This window comes from Chaetodon trifascialis, chromosome 1, assembly GCF_039877785.1.
Source record: "Chaetodon trifascialis isolate fChaTrf1 chromosome 1, fChaTrf1.hap1, whole genome shotgun sequence".
NCBI classification, from domain to species: Eukaryota; Metazoa; Chordata; class Actinopteri; order Chaetodontiformes; family Chaetodontidae; genus Chaetodon; species Chaetodon trifascialis.
The window spans coordinates 18,954,424-18,975,291 of record NC_092056.1 but is presented as its reverse complement, the minus strand read 5'-3'; the positions used below and the strand labels follow the sequence as shown (position 1 = coordinate 18,975,291).

The following is a 20,868-nucleotide window of genomic DNA, read 5'->3' as shown; positions in this document are numbered from 1 at the left end:
AAAGAACAATAGACTTTTTTCTAATTAATTTAGCTGACAGGAGGGATTTTTTTTCTTAACAACATATATCTGAAGACAAATGCCAAACTACTAGGAGAAAGCCTGCTTCAGACTGGTGGATTTGTGCGTTCTATGAAATTGTAGGAAATCAGAAATCTTGGAGCATTCAACTGAGGAGCACGTTAATATCATGTTGTCTACACAAAAATATTCTCTTCTCATTTTGTAGGTGCACACACACCGTGTCACACACTCACTGACTGTGGCACTGTGTCCAATAAGGCGTGGGAGGGTGCTAGTCATTTGTTTGTCTGGTAAATAGCCTGCTGTCTTGTCTGATGCTGACATTTAGCCCGTTAGTGTGGAAAGCAGCAGGAGTACAGATGTATTTTTCAGCCACATGGCCTTTCACAGACTTACACAGTTGAACTAAAACTAGCTCATGATGCTACTTGTTTCTCCACATGCCTCTTGGCAGTGGAGCAAATGTTCAGCTCCAGCACATGCATGTATGTTTAAAGCACATGAAGTGGACCATGAATGTATGCTCCACCTGCATACTGCTCCTCTCACTGTGACTGGGGAGAAATAAGAGATTATTTTCTTCATCACGCCGACACACTTTTGAATGTATCAACACAAATGACCACACAATGACAGCCAATATTATGTGAGACTCATTTATTAGTCTGGTAATCAGCCTGATCTGATGCTGGCATTTAACACTGATGAAAACAGTCAATAAACTAGCAACAGGAATAGATTGGGTCTGAAATGCAACAACAGCGCGCTGCAGATCTAATCAAATATGTCATCATCCAGATGACATGATACAAATTATATTTTGGATGTTTTTTCCTGCCACCGTAATAGCAGCTTTTACTTATGGGGGTAAATGTGTGGTCAGTGCTTGTCTAGCCAATCTTTAATGCTTGCACACCATCTCTGCTTTTATGTACCCTCAGTAATTGAAATGGTCATGCAGTAAGGGGAACTGAAAATGAGTTGTTTATAGTTCTGGATTCAGGCGGTTTTCTGTTGTGTCTCCAAATAAAAATGTGTTTTTTGGAATGAAACTGGGCCCCAGGTGACAGACTATATTTACTCTGTTTGAGTTCCAAGTTGTAAAAGACTGTGAACCAATGAGCTTGAAAATTAAAAGGTCAGCTACAGTAGGGAAACTAAATGTTGAACAGAACACAGAAGCGCAAGCAGACACTAATTATAAATAAGCAAATCGTTTCCTTTTCTTCTTCTTCTTCTGTTCTTTTTTTTTTTTTTTTTTTAAACTTTTCCCTGTCATATAGAGCAGCTGTCCCCAACCACCGGGCCACGGACCGTCCATTTGACTAAGACATCCAGGATCCGTGACTTAGACCCCGTTTACACTTAGGGAAAACGCATATGTTTTCATGCGGTTTGGCCTCTCGTTTACACGCAAACGGAGTTGTTTTTTTTTTTTTTTTTTTTTTTTTCAAGGAAAACGATCACTTTTAAAACTCCGGCCGAAGTGGAGATTTCTGAAAACGCCGGTTATTTGACGGTGTGTAAACTGAGTTAAACGGCGTTTTAGGTTCCGAAACGTCACAACATGCGACTGAATGCTTAACGTCATGTGAGCGACCTATGTTTACACTTGCGCCCATAGGTTTGGCATTGTTATGATGCGCTCGATGGCGTATTTATCCAGGTTCATGGGCACGATGTTATTTTTAAAAACGGTGGGGCCAGAAAATCCGTTTTCCAAAATACCCTGCTACGTGTAAACGTAGGCTTAATCGGTTGCACAAGGACTAAGCCAGGATGAGCAGACATGGATTCATCAAGCCAGGTGAAACCTATCCTGGATAAGTATGTGCACGCGGCTTCCTCACATAGACACCGCCATCGATCACAGATTCACCGATTCACCATGGCAACTAGTGTTTCAGCTTGTTCTGTCTCTCAATAACTACACAGACTGGACGGTTGAGCATTACCCTTGCTCACAGGGAACTTTAACAGTTGCCTCAGCAGACACATTTCTCTCCATATGTGTCACGCTTAAAACAGTCCGGGTAGGAACCACAAACACATAAGCAATTCCTATTGCTACAACTGGAGCGGCGTACTTTCCCCGTCAGAGGCAGAAATCCTCATGGAGGCTGAAGGAGGAGGTGAAGGACCAAATCAAACAGAAATGAAGCAACGAGAGAAAGCGTGGCAAAGTATTGCAGAGTGCCTGAATGCATAAGTAGCGCACAAATACGCACTCACTGCTCCACTGAAACCATCACAATTACAATCCAAATAGTTAATTAACATATCCGAAAACGTAGTTGTACTCTGATTATGAATCAGTTGAAATTGTAAGTGAAATTGTGTAAATGTAACTCCATCAGACTGTATAACTCCTATTATTTTACTATTATTTTTGTTTTGCTTTAAATTTCAGTTATATATGGCCTGCATTGGCAGAGGAATTTGTGTCGTTGTTTGTTTTGTTTGTTTTTTTCACTTTAGATTGATTTGGCCTCTTATGTTTGTGCTGTATACTGTGTGTATACAAGCTTGCCTTGCAGGCTACTGCATCCATTCATTTGTCTGTTCATTTGTTGTGTACAGATTTGTCCTGCATTTATTTCAGTGTGCAGACATGTGGGGTGTATTATATACAGACCTTTGAATGTGTATTTATTCTTGTGCTGTATAATATGCTTTGATTCTGTGCTTTCTATCTTGTAGAGTCACTGTGTGACTTCAGTTTGGAAAGGAACTGATGCTTTGATTTATCCTTATTCAATAAAGGAACATCATGTTACTTTTTGATGTGTATTTATGTTTATATTGGATGTGTATTTTATATCTATAGTCTATGGGAAACTGTCTATCTAATGATTGCAACATCATCTAAAATCAGCATTTATCTACAATGATTGAAATGTTGAATGTGATAACAATGTGTAGTGGGCAGTGGAATGACTATTGGTTTCCATTTGTGATGACTGCTGACTGAGATAAAGGATGAGTTTAAATAGATCCTGGAGCAGGCTGGCTCCACAGAATAAATCTCCATGGTAACTTATCCCATAACATATCCCACTTTCCGCTATCCTGCTTTTGTGCAACCGGATCATGGATAACTTGAGCCAGGATAACCAACATATCCCGGCTTAATCCCTTATCCTAGATTTGTGCAACAGGCCCTTGACGTGACTTGACTTTAGATTTGGCAGTTGTCATCATCATCCTCTCCACTGTGATATCACTCTGAAATCAAAGAGTATATTTTAAGTAATCCCATCAAACACTGACTTCATGGGGGCTCTTAAACCGAGATTCTCCACCAGCAGAGCTACTCATGTCAAAAAGTACTACAAGGAAAGAAGGAGCTCTGATAGCAGGAGGGTGAAGGCTAATAGTGCAGATTATAACTGTGGAAACTATCTATGAATAAAAGATATGAAACTGACAATAATAAAGTGTGATATGCTACTTCTGCACTTATTTCCAATGACAACAATATTCAAAATACATAAATACACAAAAATAATAAAAGGGAAGTGAAATGTGGTAAGTGTACTGTGACTATCAACTTTTAAAATTAGTCACTGAGAGGGAGAAGGCAGGGATCTGTCTGACACGCTGAGTCTAATTAAACATGAAGCCATTGCTGCTGTTTCAGGGTGTTTATTGGTCTTTTCAGTGAAATCAAACTTACGTGGTATGCTGATATAATTGCAATAATGGACTCTGGATGTAACAATAGCCTTGCGGTCAACAGAAATGTAGGCACCATGCCTCACCCTCACTCTGTAACAAACAAAACTGATCCCCCAGTAGGTGCAGGTGATATTAATCAAGCAATCACTCAGCCCCAGTGACACTCACACCCAGCCACACCTCCACATAGACACACCCACACACAGTGACATAGGGTGCTTTTCATTACGTTGAATTGTGCCTCCTCGTCTCCTCTCTCCTTCGTCGACCCGGAAGTCGTTTCCCCTCCGCCATGATGAAGGATCTTCCAATTGCTTAAATGCACCTGAAGGAGACGAGGAGCGAGGAGAGAGGAGGCTTCTGAAGGAGATCAGAGTGAGGACACACCGGTGCAGCCTACGCGGAAGTCTTTTATTATTTAAGGGGCGTGTCGTATGTGGCACACGTTTGAATCATGGCGGGAGCAGGTCTTCACAAATGTAATCCTCCGTCCTCACGTCCCTTCCTCGCATCCCTCTTTCATGTCCTCGCTGGGCGGAGCTAAGACGCGAGGAGAGGAAGCGAGTGGAGGAGACGAGGAGACCAATTTATGGAATGAAAAGCACCCAAGGTGAGAACATACATCCCTGCTCCTACAGGAAGTCAATCAAACTTTTAATATTTTGTCTATGTCTCTCATCTGTCTGCTCTATCTGTTATAGTTTCTTTGATTTTGTTCATTTGATTTGTGAAGCCTTACTGTTCATTGTACATCCTTCTTTGTTAGAGTGTCTTCCAGCTGTCACTGTGATTTCTACCCCAGACTCACAAGTTGATCTCAAAATCTCTCTAACAGCATCTCACTGGTGCGATATACTTATGAGGATACGTTGTGTCACCATGACTGCAAAAGCAAAATTGGTGTCTTTGAGGTCATTGCAAAACAGTCTGCACAGACCATTATTCTGAAATGAAGTGACAACCACTTTCATTCAACATATTTGAAATTTTCCAGTTGAGCGAGCCTCTCTCTGTGCTCCAGAAGCTATTGAATACATAGTTTTTTTTAATGACAACCTGAAGCATCGACAGGAACGTGCCCTGAAGTCACAAACTTCCTCACACCGTTTGCAATAGCCGATGACCTCCTGCTGTATGTTGTTGTGCAGCCTGCAGTGCGTGTCACCTCGCTGTATGTCATTACGATTTGTGTCATGGACTGAGTTTCAGGTGTGACTCATTAGCTTGAAGCTGATTTTATAGGTGGATTTATTTTTGCTGGGAGGTGGAGAAGGGTGTGGTGGTGGTCTGGGTTGCATGGACTGCACAGTTTAGAATTCCATTAAAATGTTATCACTGAGTTGTTATCACACAGCAGTTTTATAAACAGCTGTGAAACAGTCCAATGATTACCAGGTCAGATGCATGGCAACGATCATAAAGTTCATGCTACACAACAGTTCATACGTGCTGAAGCACCAAAGCTGTAGAAGTAGGAGATAATGGAAGTGAAGAAGAAGTGCTGACTTGTGACCTGAGAGCTTCCAGTTCAAGCTTAAGGCTGGGTTGACTTGATGAATGATCTGAGCAACACCATCCCTTCCTTTAGTAACTCCTGTACAGATGGCCTTGAACCATGGTCCACCTCCTCTTGTGGAGCTGTGCAGTGGCCCCCAGTCCATGAAACATGAATGTGTTTTCATTTAGCATTTGGTCTGTAATAGTGAGTTAACAGTGAAGGCTGATGGAAAACATGGGGAGAGAGGGTGGGGAGGTGACCTGCAACAAAGGTCAGAACACAGATATGGACTTACCGGAAAGCTCCACTAAAGCCAGTTAACAAAAGCACCACACAGAGCAGCACGGACTGAGGAGACAGAGGCATTCACTGAAATAACATAAAGGCCATCTTAGGTGGGAAGCAGCCATGAAATACTACACTTGGAAAATGGGTGGGAGTTTGCTATGTTTCATGTCTTATATTTCTTGAAATTGTTATGCTTTTCTATAATTTAAGGACATTCTCGGATACCTCAAGCTTATGAATCGTGGTGAATCTGAAAATTTGAACATTTGAAGTCTTCAAGTTCTCCCCACAACAGAGGGAATTCACAGTGACAGCGCTGCACAGATATAAGAATGATTTGGACCCAGGGACGGACTGACCATCTGGCATAGCGGGCATTTTCCCGGTGGACCGATGTGCTATTTGGGCCGATAGTCGGCCACTTTTTTTAATTTTAAATATTGGTATGACCGGCCCTTACTACCAGACAGTCGATCAACGGCCCGATTGACATCGTCACACCAATCACATCATTAAACACCAACCCTTTTCGCTTTGGTCTAGCCGGCAAAAGTCAGCGCAAGAGTTTGCTCATAACCACCGACCGACCCTCAACACACGCTGGTCTGCGGCCCATAGGTTATTAAATTCACTGAAACTTGACGGAACTCATCTCGCCCAATCATATCATGAAACACTTCCCCTCATTTGGGTCGGTAACGTAATCTGTCAGGATCTTCGAAAATGGAGAGAAAACGAAAAGGAGGTGCAGAGAAACTGCGAGACAAGAAGAAGCTGGCTCTTCAAGCCAAGGCTGTGCGCAAAATTTCTGATATGTTTGCCACGTCAAGGTCTTCATCAGCTCCCGTGGCCGATGACAGCGGTGGTGGCGACATCGAACAGGGACATGCAGTAAAACCTGCGGTTTATAATAATGATGGTAACAGCTGGGTCGAGTCAGCTTGAATTAACGGTATGAATCAGTTTTTCAGCATCTGATCCGGGATCCGACCCGGTACCTACCCGGGTCCGACCCGGAACTTTCCCGGATCAGTCTAGAACTTACCCGGGACTGACCCAGAAATTTCCCGGGACTTTACCGGGACCGACCCGGAACTTACCCGGGATCGACCCGGAAATTTCCCGGGACATTGCCGGGACCGACCCGGGAAAGTTCTAGACCGATCCGGGAAAGTTCCGGGTCGGACCCGGGTAGGTACCGGGTCGGATCCCGTGTCAGATGCTGAAAAACTGATTCATACCGTTAATTCAAGCTGACTCGACCGAGCTGTTACCATCATTATTTTCATCAGTGTGTGTCCTGGGTCGGATCCCAGCCGGGCTGTTATATGATGTGATGTGATACTTATTATTATTATTATTGGTGTGTGTGTGTGTGTGTGTGTGTGTGTGTGTGTGTGTGTGTGTGTGTGTGTGTGTGTGTGTGTGTGTGTGTGTGTGTCGGGTCAGATCCCGATCCCAGATCATGCCTTTAATTCAAGCTGTTACCATCATTATTATCATCAGTGTGTGTCCCGGGTCGGATCCAGCCCGGGTTGTTGATATTATTATTATTAGTGTGTCTGTGTCCCGGGTCAGATCCCGGGTCGGATCCCGGCCCGGGTTGTTGTTGTTGTTATTATTACTATTATCATCATTAGTGTGTCTCTCTCTGTGCGGCCCGGTACCAAATGGCCCACGGACCGGTACCAGTGCTGTACAGTATGTTCTGTGTAGAATTTAAATAATTTTAGTTTTAAAAACATTTGTCAGGGGTCATAATGAAGATACGGGTATGATGTATTGATATAAGGTGTCCTTAAACAGAGTGACTCACCCTGATGTGCTCAAAGTGCAGATACCTGTAGGGGGACCTTCATCTGAAGTCCTCCAGGATCTGTCTGCTGGGTCAGGGAACTGCAGCGCGGGGAAGTGCTCCCTGCACTTCTTCTGACAGGACGCGCTCATCATAACGTACCAGTAGACGCGGAGATCCCGGTTTCCTGCAAAGGACGGTTCTTCATGTGTGCTGCTGCTGCTGCTGCTACAGTGCAGCATGCAGTATCTCACACTGTCCCTAAGAAGCCGGTGCAAGCGCAAACTCAATTCCAAATAATGGATCCATTCCGTCCACCTCTCTGCTGCGCTATAGTCCAAAGCCAATCCATACGCAGCCGTGAGGGGCATGAGCTCCTCCTTGGGGAAATTTCTGAAATTGTAGTTTTCATGTTGTGCGGCCGACATAAAAACAAAGGTCAAACAAAGCAACAGCGCGTAGCCTCGTGCGCAAAATTCAAACCATGATAAGATATCCGACATATTAGTCTACTTCCTCTGTCGTCTTCTCCCTGCTGGTAACTTTCCTGTGTCTGTGTGGTGGTCTGCTGAAGCGCTTAGGGGTCTGTGGGAATTCCGGGATTGGGCCTTTCAGATGTTACCGGCATCTGGCATAGCGGGCATTTTCCAAAATGCCAGGACCGATTTTTTGTCCCAGTCCGCTGTTTGGACCTATAAACTAAACTAAACTAAACTAAACTGTTAATTGTAGCACAGTTATTTTGTGGTTTGGCTCAAATTCGTGCAACTTGTGCATTAAAGTGGTGATAATCTCTTAATGGAAACGACACCTTTACATTAAAGTGCAGTGTTGTAACTATAGTGAGAGAATCTGACATGTTGTCTGGCCTAACCACCAGGGTGCTGACTCAACATGATACAGCCCCTGACTGCAGGCAGTGCTGGGGGGTCTTATTACGCCTGTGTGGGTCTGTTGTGGTGTATGTGTGCACTATTTCTCTCCATGCTTTGTACTTCCTGTATGTCTGTAATCATATATGTGATGACATTCTCATCACCTCATTAATTCTAATGAATTCCTACCCCTGCACCTCCCAGCCTGCACCCTCTGCCACATGGCTGCGTATGTGTCAATGCACAGGATGGCCCCCTGACGCTGCTCTGCACTCAGCCTGTTTCTGCTCCTTCATTGACTTATAATAATACATTTGTTCTTCTCGTGATGTGATATGAAGGTCATCTGCCAGTTCTTCATATTAGACTTTGTATATTGTAAATTTTACATACACCTTCTAATACACCGTAGGCCTTTTCACAGGCAACATTTTGACATGTCACAGGTGTAAATAATAAAACTGATGATAGTGAATTCCCTTTTTTTAAATCGTCTTTTGCCTAGTCCATAGATCCACATATATTTTTTAAATATAGCTTTTCCCATACGTTTTAGCCTTTCATCCACACACAAGCACAGTTTCATGCTACTGTAAACAGCTTTTGGAAAACTCCTTCCAGGGTAAAGATACTGTATTCAGGAACTCTGTTTGCAGTGCAAACAAGCAATTTTGTGCAACAGTGGACACGCTGGTGCTGACGTTGCTTCTTTTATTGAAGATTTTTCTTAAAACAGTGGGCATTGATTTCGCTGTCCTGGTGTTATGCATGCTGGCTCACTGTTAAACTGTCATGACTTATTGGGACACTTAAAAAGAACAGAGCCATTGTCAATAATTGTGCTTTTTCAAAACTCTTCACAGCACAACAGAACAGATTTATGACCACCAGCCACCCGATCGGGGTTCCCGCTTTGACACAATGAATTCTGGATGTCTGAATTTATCTGCAGGACATTGTCAGAGATGGATCAGGCTTGCAAAAAAGATTCCGTAACGTATTAATGACAAGGCCAAATGCAGAAGACAGTGTTGAGTAGCACAATTTTGGTATATTACATTACTGGAATTACTGGCTTTAGTTTCATTTTGTGCATTTGAAATTACTCTTGGGTTGCACGGTGCCTCACAGCAAGAAGGTCGCCGGTTCGATTCCCGGGTCGGGCCTTTCTGTGTGAAGTTTGCATGTTCTTCCCGTGCATGCGTGGGTTCTCTCCGGGTACTCCGGCTTCCTCATTAGGTTGATTGGTGACTCTAAATTGCCCCTAGGTGTGAGTGTGAATGGTGTGTGTATGTGCCCTGCGATCGGCTGGCGACCGGTCCAGGGTGTACCCCGCCTCCCGCCCAATGACAGCCGAGATAGGCTCCGGCCCCCCCGCGACCCCGAAAGGGATAAGCAGCATAGAAAGATAAGCGGCATAGAAAATGGATGGATGGATGGAAATTACTCTTTCTCTTTCTTTCTGTATCCTGTGATGTGCATGAAGTGGTTTTGTTGCTTTGTGCATTTGCACGTCAGTGAAGTGTGAAGAATTAAAAGCAGATGTAATCTAATTTTTACAATTAAAGATGATGAAACATGTTATTTTTAGTTAAACATGTGACCATTATGATTTGTAAAATTAACAGGCAATGTCAACAACATGTACATAATGGAAACAAACATCTTTAGCCCCCAAAGGTGCCACTGGATTGTGGATAGACTCTGGAGATTTGATTTGACCCAAAGAAGTACATCATGGTATTATAATGTCTGTCATTTGATATTGCGCACTCCCATTTGGTCACAAGTTTCCTGTGGGCTCACAGACAGCTGTGGCAGATAATATTGGATCACTGTCTTCTGAGTTTTGGGCTGTACTATTTCCTTATAGTGTGCTGCATTGCACCATGCAAGGTGTAAACGGTTTATTATTTGAGCTTTGGCTGCAGACAGAAACATTATATGATACATGAAGTTAGATGGCTGAAAAAAACTTGCATATGTTAGTTGTTCATATGTATGATTTTCCATAAGCATTCAAGATCAAATGCTTTGCAGTGCAACTGCATTTTGTGATTTCTTGTAATGTCTTTTAGCATTTTATACAAAGCTACCAATCATCCTGACATCTGATCTTTATGGAGTCATTGAGAAGACGAGGGGGACATTACGAGGCAAGAGCATGAGAATGTCATTGAGAAAATAAGAAAGAAAAAGGAAATGAGAGGACCGAAATATAGGAAGTTAAAAATCTGAGGAAACAGGAGAACAGAGAAGTGAAGAAAGAAAGAGGAGAGGAATGTTTCATAATGTGTGAAGAACAGATTAACGATGAAATTGGTCTGACCTTTCATCTCCAACCATATTATCACTTCCTGAATGACATTTACATAATGTTGTTTTGGTCCTTTGGCTCTATCCACAGAGGAGAGCTGTGATTGGTCAGATTCTCTCAGGTTAAAATGTTAACAACCACAATGCTTTCACATACACACATACTCTACATATCTACACATAGAGAGAGAGACATTTACATTAATATCTGCTTCAGCATGCATGCGTACACGGATAAACAGCCTTTGAGATCGTCTTCTTTGTTGTTTTTTGTGGATTTATGTGTTTCATGTGTGATAACTCAGGACTGATACTGGAAAGGACTGGCCTTGAGATTCAAAGGTAGATCTGTTGGTTTCATGTACTTGGAGGGGTTGACTGGGTCAGCAGGGCCTTCATGAATACTTTTTACTCAGCAAAAATGTATATAGTCTCCTGAGTTTGTGATAAATCAAGGAAAAGTGTAGAATAGTTTACAGAAAGAGATCAGCATGATATTATGATAGGGAAAATATCTGCTACTGTTTCACAAGCGAATGGATAGCAGCATACTGTAATACACCGAGGTAGCACTGAGATCAGAAAACCACTTTTCACACTGTTTGAAAAACTCTTGAGACCCCTGCGAGACAATGACCTCAGGTTCAAACACAAATAAAAATGGCTGCTGGACTTTCAGATCTGCTATTAGGTTTTGTTTTGGGGTTTTTTGACCACTTGTTTTTTCAAGAAATGTTGCGAGAGAGGGAGAGAGAGAGCAGGATATGACATGCAACAAAGCTCGCCAGCCATAATCAAGCTGGGGACATTGCAGTTATACTGGTACTCACCAAGCCACTAGGCTTCCAGGAGTTGAGGAGGAAGCTTAGGGTGGTTTTCACGCCTCCTCCAGCTCGTATGGAGTCACCAGCTGCTCCTTTTCATCTGCCAGCAAGGAGCTTCACCAGGAGGATGTAAAATGTGCATAGGCTCATACTAAATCCTCATATGTGCCATTACCAAGAAAGCTCTTCCTCATCCACACCTGATTCCTCCTCTCCTGGAGGCAATTGAGGACTGGAACATTTATCAGTCATTCTGATAGATTTCTGTTACATGTCCACACGCTGCCGCTGTCTTGGGTGAAAGTTCTGCTTGTGGAGCCAAATTGCAATTTTCCCACTTGGCTTTACAGATCATCCAAAGTGCACACTCTCACTTCACCATGTCTCTTTATTAAGCAAGACAGATGACTTTTCAGGGGCACAGGAGCTCCGCCTGCTGTCACCTTTGATCAGTCCAGTCTTGTCTTTAATCCAGCTTCTGTTGAATGGAGGCCTGTCACCTCCCACCACCACATGTAACACACCAGCTGTCTTTTCTTGTTTCTCTTTCAAAGCACAAATAAGAAGAGCACGGTTCACAATGTAACACTGTGGCTGCACCAGCATCAACGCCTCCAACAGTACACCACCTGTTGCCCCACTACTGACATAATGCAATTTGTCTGATTCACTAAGAAAACACTGAAGTGACAGATAGCGTCACTTTAAATCCCAACTATATTAAGTGTGCAAACATGGTGCTTAAAACCAGGAAATTGGTCTGACGTTTCTTTCTCCAACCATCAGCATTTCCTGAATGACATTTACAGTTTGTCGGGCTCTGAGGGAGTTCTGCTTGGTCAGATTTCCTTCTCAAAAGAAATAAACAAGAATTACTTTAACATCAATATTTTTTGGTGGCTGGTGGCACATCCATTAAAAGTTTACTAGTATTTATTTGATAATATTACAGGATAATACAAAGTCTCCTTGGTCACCACAGACAGTGTCATTCTGCTGCCATGTTATCGAGGACAAAAAGTTGCACAGACACAATCTTATAGGAAACGAGGAGAGCGTTATATCAGAAGTAAGAAGGTAAATGAGATGAAAGCACGGCCTTACACTCCCCTCTGTCTCTCTTTAACCCTAATTTGAATGTCTTCTTTTATTCTCCATTTCTCTCTCAAATTCTGGAAGTTACAAACAAATGAAGCTACATTCCCGATTAAAGGGAAGGGCAGAAGTTTACGCTGCATTTTCATCACTTGAATGATACGATTTACAGAATAACAACATCCGAGTCAGGCAGGAAAACAGAGCTGTGAAGGGCAACTAGACCCTCCAGTCAAATATCATGATTGCCTGTTTCAAATCTAAATCGTTCAAAGTGAATATTTTTCTGCACTGGTAGTTTGAAGATTATTCCTCTAATGTGATTTTATGTAGTCAGTAGCTGAGACTGTATATTTATGTAAAACATTTTTTCAGGGTTTGACAACAAAAGAAATCTGATCTCCACATACATTTGCTGGCTTTTTTCTGTTTTGGTTTGTTGTTGTTTTTCAAGGGTTTGGACTCAGTAAAGTCTCCATTTATGATACTGATGATTTCAGGCTTGACTTCAATCAAGAAAGAGAACTCGACTCATGTCATGGGTACTTTTTTTGGACTTTGAACATGTTAGGGGTCCCAAGGCTGGTTCCACGGTGACAAATGATATTTTTTTTAGGTTCAATGTCACAATTCCTGCAAACACAGATGAATTTATCAAGAGGAATGAAGAGCTGAAACCACCTGCTTTCTTCCCGAATTTCCTCTGGCAGGAGAACAGAGGTTCCCCCTAGAAAACCGGGGCGCAACACCACCCAAGCTAAAAGGTTCCGACCCCCTGTTCCACGAGACCTTCATCTACAGTACATGTGAAATTAATTACTTCAATACTGAAATCTACTTGCTTATTAAAAGTAATAATAACAAAAATAAAGTGCTCACGAATAATTACAATAATAATAATATGTAAATAATAATTTTACACAAAAGTGAGTACACATTTTGAGTGTACCACAGACACTCTGTCTATGTGGAAACAAAATAAACGTTCAGAAACAGAAAATGAAAGTCTTTTCTCTTGTATGCTAAAAGCAAAAAGGTAAGTTTTGCACTGTGGAGTTAGGGACATAGCTGTGGAAATCTAGTCTCTGAAAAACTATATTGAATGCTTAATGGGTTACACACGACTGTGCGTATTAAAAAGCTTGTTGATTAATATGTTGAAAGAGATCGAAAGGTCAATTTAGTCAGCCATCAGGTTCTCCCATGAATGTATGCTGCTAATGAGTCTACCGAGGACCAATTACCTCTTGTCTTTTCCTCTTTTCTATGTGTGTCTCTTTCTTTTCCTTCTCTAAATTTGGCTGTGACCTTTGTGAGACGTGGCGGTGATGCAGGCAGGCGTCTCGGGCCTGTAACAAAGACAAAATGAAACACCACAAAGAAGGGAAGTGACTGTGAAGTTTACTGACTGTGATCCTCATCCCTCACGGGGCTGTAGCTCCTTGATAAATGCATCATGGAGGTTCACAGCCAGCTTGTGTTACAGGCTCATCCAGTAATCCCCCTGAGCTGCTGCAAGATAACAGTTTCACCTGCAGTGACCTGACAGCTCTGCAGCAAATCAATATCAATACATGTCGAATGCACAACAGGTGCCCAAAATGCTGTGACTTCTGCTGGCTGCATGTTAGAGTCAAAGTATAATTGATCCCTCCGTGGTTTGTCTCAGTCATAAAGACAAAGGATTGTGCCAAACCATGATCTTGCTTTTTTATTGTAACATTTTATTCTCATTGTATCACATCAAAATGCCAAAAATGGCAGATAGACACAACTATCCACAGTGTGTGCTGTGATGGGAGCTGTAGAAATGAAAAGACAATAAGCACTTCTATCAAAACCTGTATTTGCTAATTGGGCAATAACTGGATTATCTGAGCGAGACTGACAACAATCTGATCATTAGTCTTTCTATGACACCCGTGTCAGCAGCATTATCTTGTTCTATTGTTATTGGCAAGTCACTCCCAATGATGCCAGCTGAGTCATCTCATCAGAGCACAGTCACACATCTGCAACACTCGAACTACTTGAGTGACAAAGAGTATCTACTATAAACTAATCTTCATTCTATACTGTTTCACAGTATGCATCAAATAAATGAACAATGAAACTGTGGGACTTAAAAGGACGGAGACATATTTGGTGCTTTTAGCTTCTACATTTTAGCTTCCAGTTATCGACACGAGCAGTTTGCTGGTAAATGGACCAGATCTGTGTCTTTTACTCTTTCACAGTTTTGGGATGACAATAAGTGAGAGGATGTGATATCAACCAAACTTTGTGCTCCTTCATGCAAAATAAGCTCTCATTAGCACATGTAAAGAGGTTTAATGTTTCCCAGCTGTGAGACGCTACTACAGTCTCCCTGTGCGTGGCACTATGGGTCAAAAGTGTCCATCACATGCCCACTCAAAAATCAAGAGACACTGAGTAAACTTAATTTTGTCACTTTTTCAGTCAGTATGTAATGTGGATTTATAACACACACTGTCATACACTGATGAACCTGATCAATATGAAGAAATGCAATAAACATTTTTTTACTGAGCAGCACAGTTGCATTGTACTTCCATGTTTTGGAGGACTGATTGTCTGCGATGCAGAGCAACACTCATTTTTCTGTGTAATAACTATATAACGGTTCTTTCGGAAACATCTAAACTAGCTGTCCAGAAGGAAATTACCATGGTTGAACCACATTTCAGGAGTGTGTCAGCTGCTGTCCGAGCCAGAACGACTGGGGGAGCTCCGATATGAATTAAAAATTCAACGGAAAAGAAGCTAACAGAGAGGTCCTATCACTCAGTGCAGAGAGAGAAAGATTAAACACTTAACAACACAAGGAGGAAAATCCTGATGTTACTGCATTGTACGTTTGACAGTTGGATGTGCAACAGGATGTGTCAAGAAAAATCTGTGGAGACTGTAGTTTACAAGTTTGGTCACAGTGGTCTGTTAGCAGTGGTACTGCAGAGGCAGAGCAGTAACTGTTCCATTAGACCTACTTTATTTGCAATTTTTTAATATATTTAGTTTGAAAAAAAGTCTTTGGGTGTCTGTTCCAAAACCCTGAGGACAACATTAACCATTTCATATGATTCATATCCAGATATTAGCTGAGAGAAGATGCTGAGAACACTGAGGGATCTCTTTTGCAAGTGTTTCTGTTGTACCAGTGCACAGTAGAGTGTAAACACACAGGACGCAGTGTCACATCTGGACACACACCAGAGATAGTCACAAGAGTGCCATCTGTGAGCATGCTCACTGTAAAGCTATATTTTACTCCTCTCTTTTCCCACCATTTTCCGTTTGAGTAGCAGCTGAGGACACAGAGCAGATGCCAAATCTGTATGTTCCTGTGGAAAACAGAGAAAACAGAGATTCCAGCTGGCTTCATGAATAGATGTGGAGTCTGTGCAGAATGAGCTGGTGTGGAAGCATCTGTCAGACAGGCATGTAAAGTTTACATGATGGCTGACCCCACCTCTGTTCTGCTGTGTGTGTGTGTGTGTGTGTGTGTGTGTGTGTGTGTGTGTGTGTGTGTGTGTGTGTGTGTGTGTGTGTGTGTGTGTGTGTGTGTGTGGGCCCCCCACTGGTATGTTATTGTCGACCATGCTGACATGGACTTTATTCCTCATGTCTAAACCAACCTAACAATACCATGAATGGTATGTCTGGCATTTTTCAAAAGGGGGACATAAAGGAAGCTGTTAATCATCAAAACTGCATAAATGATACAGCTTGATTTGATGATTCTGGCTTTTTGGTTCAGATGTGAGAGGAGCATTTGCTTTGTTAGAGCAGGATGACCAGCATCCAGCGATCCATTTGGGGCTTGAGTGGAAAAATGAAGAAAAAGGGAAAGAGCAACTCATAGGATCTGTAATGTGCAGCACATCTATTTGCTGGAGGTGTCAGTTAACCCGTCCCACCTTGTTTCTGTATCATCTATCCCGATGCTGCAGCTGTGACAGAAGCAAATATTCGTATCAGTTTACGGCATAACTGCACTGTCATTTTAAAAGTGGCAAATGAAAGTGGTGCAGCCATTGACATCATGAAGTTTAAAGTCACGTTTAAACTCTAATCTTTTCTCTTATGCTTTCTTAGACTGTGGCTTTAACCAGGATATCTGCTGTCATCTCCTGGTCAGCAACTGCAAATGCCAACTGCAAGATGGTTTATCCTTACCAAGCCAGGCAGACAGACATTTAGTTATATTTAGATAAAGGTAAGTTTAGAAAATAAAACTGTTCTTGATTTGTTCCTTTTTCAATCTTTTATACTTTGCTCCTTAGGTGAAAACTGTAAAGCGGGTATCCTCGTAACCTCATCAAATCACTGTTAAGATGACCTAAAGATGTGCTGTCCTGCCTCATGTCCAGTGGATGGCAGCAAAGCCCCATCATGCAGTGGAATTGAGTCCATCGTGCCTCAGTGTCTATGTTTCCATGTCCGCCCATGACGAGAGACTTTGTATTTGGCGTTGTTTGCAGTTTCGGTGGATATGGTAAGCACATTTCTGTGTGCCTGGCCTTCTGTCTGCCTTAATAATAGATCAATAATATTTAAGAGCAGATAATCACTGAGTGCCACGTTACTTCTCCATAAAACCCAGAAATTGGCCCATTCTATCAATTACAAATGAAGGTGTTTGAAAATTTGTCAGTCTGGGTGCCAAAAACACAATGAAATCTGTTTCTCGCTGCAGGTAAATTAAAAAAAAAAAAAAAAAAAAAAAGATTTCCGTGTTCAATTTCTCTATACTCTATTAATGTAGAAGATAAAATAAAAAAAGTTTGTGTATAAATAGCTAGATTGCGTTTGGGCCAGTGGAGCACAGGCCTAGTAACTCAGCCTGACTCATCTAACATCATATTATTAATTTCATATATTGATAAAAGAGAATCGTTTGACGTTTGAGATTGCTTCTTTGTCTCGCGATATCTGGCAACCCGGCGGGCAGCCAGTCTCCCGTCGGCCCGTCAGGACGCGGAGTGCAGGTCCTCTGTCACCCACGGACATGTTCAGGACAGACAAACTCAAAGCTTTGGTCAATGAGCGGCTGACAGCCGCCGCTGAGGAACTATTCAGCATCTTTGAGCAAACTATTAAAGAATATGAGGAGACAGTTTTTCGTTTAAAGCAGGAGGTCGACCAACAGCGGAGGCGCGCCGGCGGGAAAGGTGAGTTAACGGCAGACTTTAACCTCCGCACGGCACTGACACTGAGGGTCTTCACACCTGGACCACACAGGTTGAGGTGCTCTGCTGCTTTCAGCCGTCTGTGTCACTCCCAGAGGAGACGGCAAGTAGCGCCATTTTGCATCCCTGATAGGAGGAGGGGGATGCAAAATGGCTGTCATTGCTAACAGCCGTTTCTGTGGTGCCTTTGTAGAAACTGCACAGATCAGCCTGCAGGTAACAGGATGTGGGTCCCAAAGCCTCTTTACCTCTGCTCCCTCTCTTTGCACTTGTCTGCTTGTCTCCTACCAGACAAACTGGAGGAGAAAAGGGAGCAAATGGCACAAAGGAAGAAAGGAAAACTAATTTTCTTATTTTAGTTTATTATTTACTCAGCTATCAAAAACAGATGCCTTAGACTATGAAGTGGTACTGTCCTTCTGTGTTTGTACATGCCCAAAATATGATTAGTGATCACAGTGTCTGCCTGTGCAGCTGTGCTGTTCATTATTATTGAATGGTGGCCACACAGTAAACCACATTCATTGGCGAGTAGTGTCCCTGCATGGTTGTTTTCAGGTTATGTTAATATTATTCTGTTTCTGTAGTGCAAAGGAAGATTGTTGTTATTCTTTCCCGTCTTCTCATCAGCGGACAACATTAGGGCATCACCAACATGAAAGTTTCATTGCTGATCAGTTGTCATACAAATGATAGCAATTAACTATTTCATTGCCTTCTTCTGTTCATTTTATGCCACCATAAAGCAAAAAATAAGGACTATTTAAACAAGAAGCTGTCCAGCAGCAGTGAGGTCTAGAGGTAGAAGATAAAGGGAGCACAATGAGATGATGCCATTAAAAGAGTTGAACCTCAAACTGCAGAAAACACTGTAAATAGTGATGTAGCTATGACATTTCTGTGTGTTTGTCCAGCTGTTTTTATGCAGTTGAAGTCTAACAAGCTCATCTGTCAGCTCAGATAACTGCGATCAGGTGATTATGTTGTGACAGGCCGACACATCGTAACATAACCATGCAAAAATTCTGAAAGTTTAATATATTGTGACACATTGTCACATTCTGCTTGTCTTGTCTAGCTCCCTGTTTTAATTTGAAAAAGATCAAACTAAAGCCTTCATTTCTTTTTCATTTGTGACACCATCCAGCCCCCCTGCAGCTCTCTGTCCAGGAAAACGACGCCCACTCTGAGCAGAGTCACTGCGAGAGGACGACTGGCCAGTGTGAGGATGAGCAGGAACCCCCGCACATTAAAGAAGAACAGGAGGAGGAACTGTGGAGTCCTCCGACAGGTGACAAGCAGCAGGAGGAGGCTGATACCAAAGACTCAATGTTCAATATAATTTATGTGCAGAGAAGTGATGGAGACGGGAGACGGCAGCCACATCAAACCCAAACAGTTGAAACTAAAGGAGACTGTTTGCCCAGCGGCTCGTCTGAGCAGCTGAAATCAGAGCCTGATGATGAAGGTTGTTCTGCATCAAAGCCAACCAGTGACTGTGAGATGAGTGAATTCAGTGAAGATGAGTTCAGTGGAGGATTTCACTCCGGTATAAACAAGACGAAACCACAGCAAGCTGGTGAGACGGCAGACAGGCCGCACACCTGCAGCGTCTGCAGCAAGACCTTCAGGATCAAATCCATTCTGACTCGCCACATGAAGACGCACACGGGAGAGAAACCTTACAGCTGCAGTGTCTGTGGTAAAAGCTTCATCCAGCGCTCATATCTGCAGACTCACATGAACTCTCACTCTGGACAGAAACCGTACACGTGCAGTTTCTGTGGCAGGGGCTTCACGCAGGTTGGAAACATGAACGCGCACATACGAATCCACACGGGGGAGAAACCTCACAGCTGCGCCGACTGCGGCAAAAGCTTCAGGGAGAAAGCCGATCTCATCAAGCACACAATTATTCACACTGGAGAGAAACCCTACATTTGCTCTGTGTGTAATATGAAATTCAGCGCTCAGTCCAACCTCACGCGCCACATGAAGACTCATTCAGGGGAAAGGCCGTATAGCTGCACCGCTTGTGGGAAAAGATTCATTCGGCGCTCCCATTTAATCATTCATATGAAGACTCACGCGGGAGAGAATCTCTAGATGTGATCAATTACTGTATTTGCTCCGTAGTATTTATTTGACCATTTCCTCAGCAGAGGGGGCGAGGACTTTTTTCCCACTTTCAGAAAGAATCTAATCTTTGTCCAGAACATTTCTCTAGCATTTGTTGCTTTGTAGTTTTGTGCTGTAGAATAAATATTCAGCAACTTGTAATATTGTATGTTTTTCCAAGTGACAGTAAGTTGTGTCATCAGATGTTGAATGAAGTAGTCAAACAAGGTACTCTGAAGAAATAAAGCGAGGAGGCATTTTAGTGTTTAGTGTTAGTGGCATCTATTAATTGTTTGGTTCTTACATGAAACAGCATAACGATGATACAGAAAATATTACTGACCTTTTTATAATCTATTCTGTTGATTCAGATGAAGATTTTCTTTTAAATCTGGTCTTTTTATAATGATGGGATCCGTGATCACTACCTTTGCTCCGCCCAGCATAAATACTCGTGCCTATGTGAAGTTTTAATTTGTGAAGAATGTGTGTATATTTGTTTGATCATGTCGTGTTTTAAATAAGTAAAATAAGCCATTGTTAATATAGTTGGTCTCAAGAAGTGTTCAGTATCCCAGTTTACTCCAGGAGAGCATTCTTGGTAGACAGCTCAAATTAAGCACTAAAGAAGAAGCATTATCTTTTAATTATTTAACCCTTTGAATGGCTTTTATCAAAACATGTTGACTTTTTTTCACCAGTAGAAGTTTTCTCTGAGGAGTTGTGTGTGTGTGTGTGTGTGTGTGTGTGTGTGTGTGTGTGTGTGTGTGTGTGTGTGTGTGTGTGTGTGTGTGTGTGTGTGTGTGTGTGTGTGTGTGTGTGTGTGTGTGTGTGTGTGAAGTTGATCACAAGCACAGAAACTGAATGAATTTCTCAAATTGCTTCTGCTTTGAATTTTACAAATCATAATAAAATTTAACTGTAAGACTTGAGAGAAGCCAGCTTCTCTCCATCATATGTTTCCTATAAGGACATGTCAAAGCGCAGAAAAGTGTGGCCATTCCTCAACTGCAGTTCATACAAATGATTAACTTTTTTATTGCGCTGTGGAAGTCTTTCCACAGTGCACTTGAAAGACCGATAGTGAGCTGGGAATTTCAATTTCATTTCTCTGGAAACTGAGCAGGAGCAGACCTCTACCTGCAGA

At 42.4% G+C, this 20,868-nt stretch overlaps 1 protein-coding gene across 1 annotated transcript; it reads left to right on the top strand.

The window, feature by feature from the left end:
* The first annotated feature begins 17,365 nt into the window (after positions 1 to 17,365).
* LOC139333797 (endothelial zinc finger protein induced by tumor necrosis factor alpha-like) lies at positions 17,366 to 20,650 on the top strand. Its single transcript, XM_070966451.1, has 2 exons — positions 17,366 to 17,585; positions 18,751 to 20,650. The coding sequence occupies exons 1-2, from the start codon at positions 17,423 to 17,425 to the stop codon at positions 19,707 to 19,709; spliced, it is 1,122 nt and encodes a 373-aa protein (XP_070822552.1). The 5' UTR covers positions 17,366 to 17,422; the 3' UTR covers positions 19,710 to 20,650.
* The last annotated feature ends 218 nt before the right edge of the window (positions 20,651 to 20,868 follow it).

Excerpts from the sequence above, each read along its gene's own strand:
- LOC139333797 (XM_070966451.1), top strand. The coding sequence starts at position 17,423 with ATGTTCAGGACAGACAAACTCAAAGCTTTGGTCAATGAGCGGCTGACA. Across the intron at positions 17,586-18,750 it reads GAGGCGCGCCGGCGGGAAAG|CCCCCCTGCAGCTCTCTGTC; the intron begins GTGAGTTAACGG and ends GACACCATCCAG.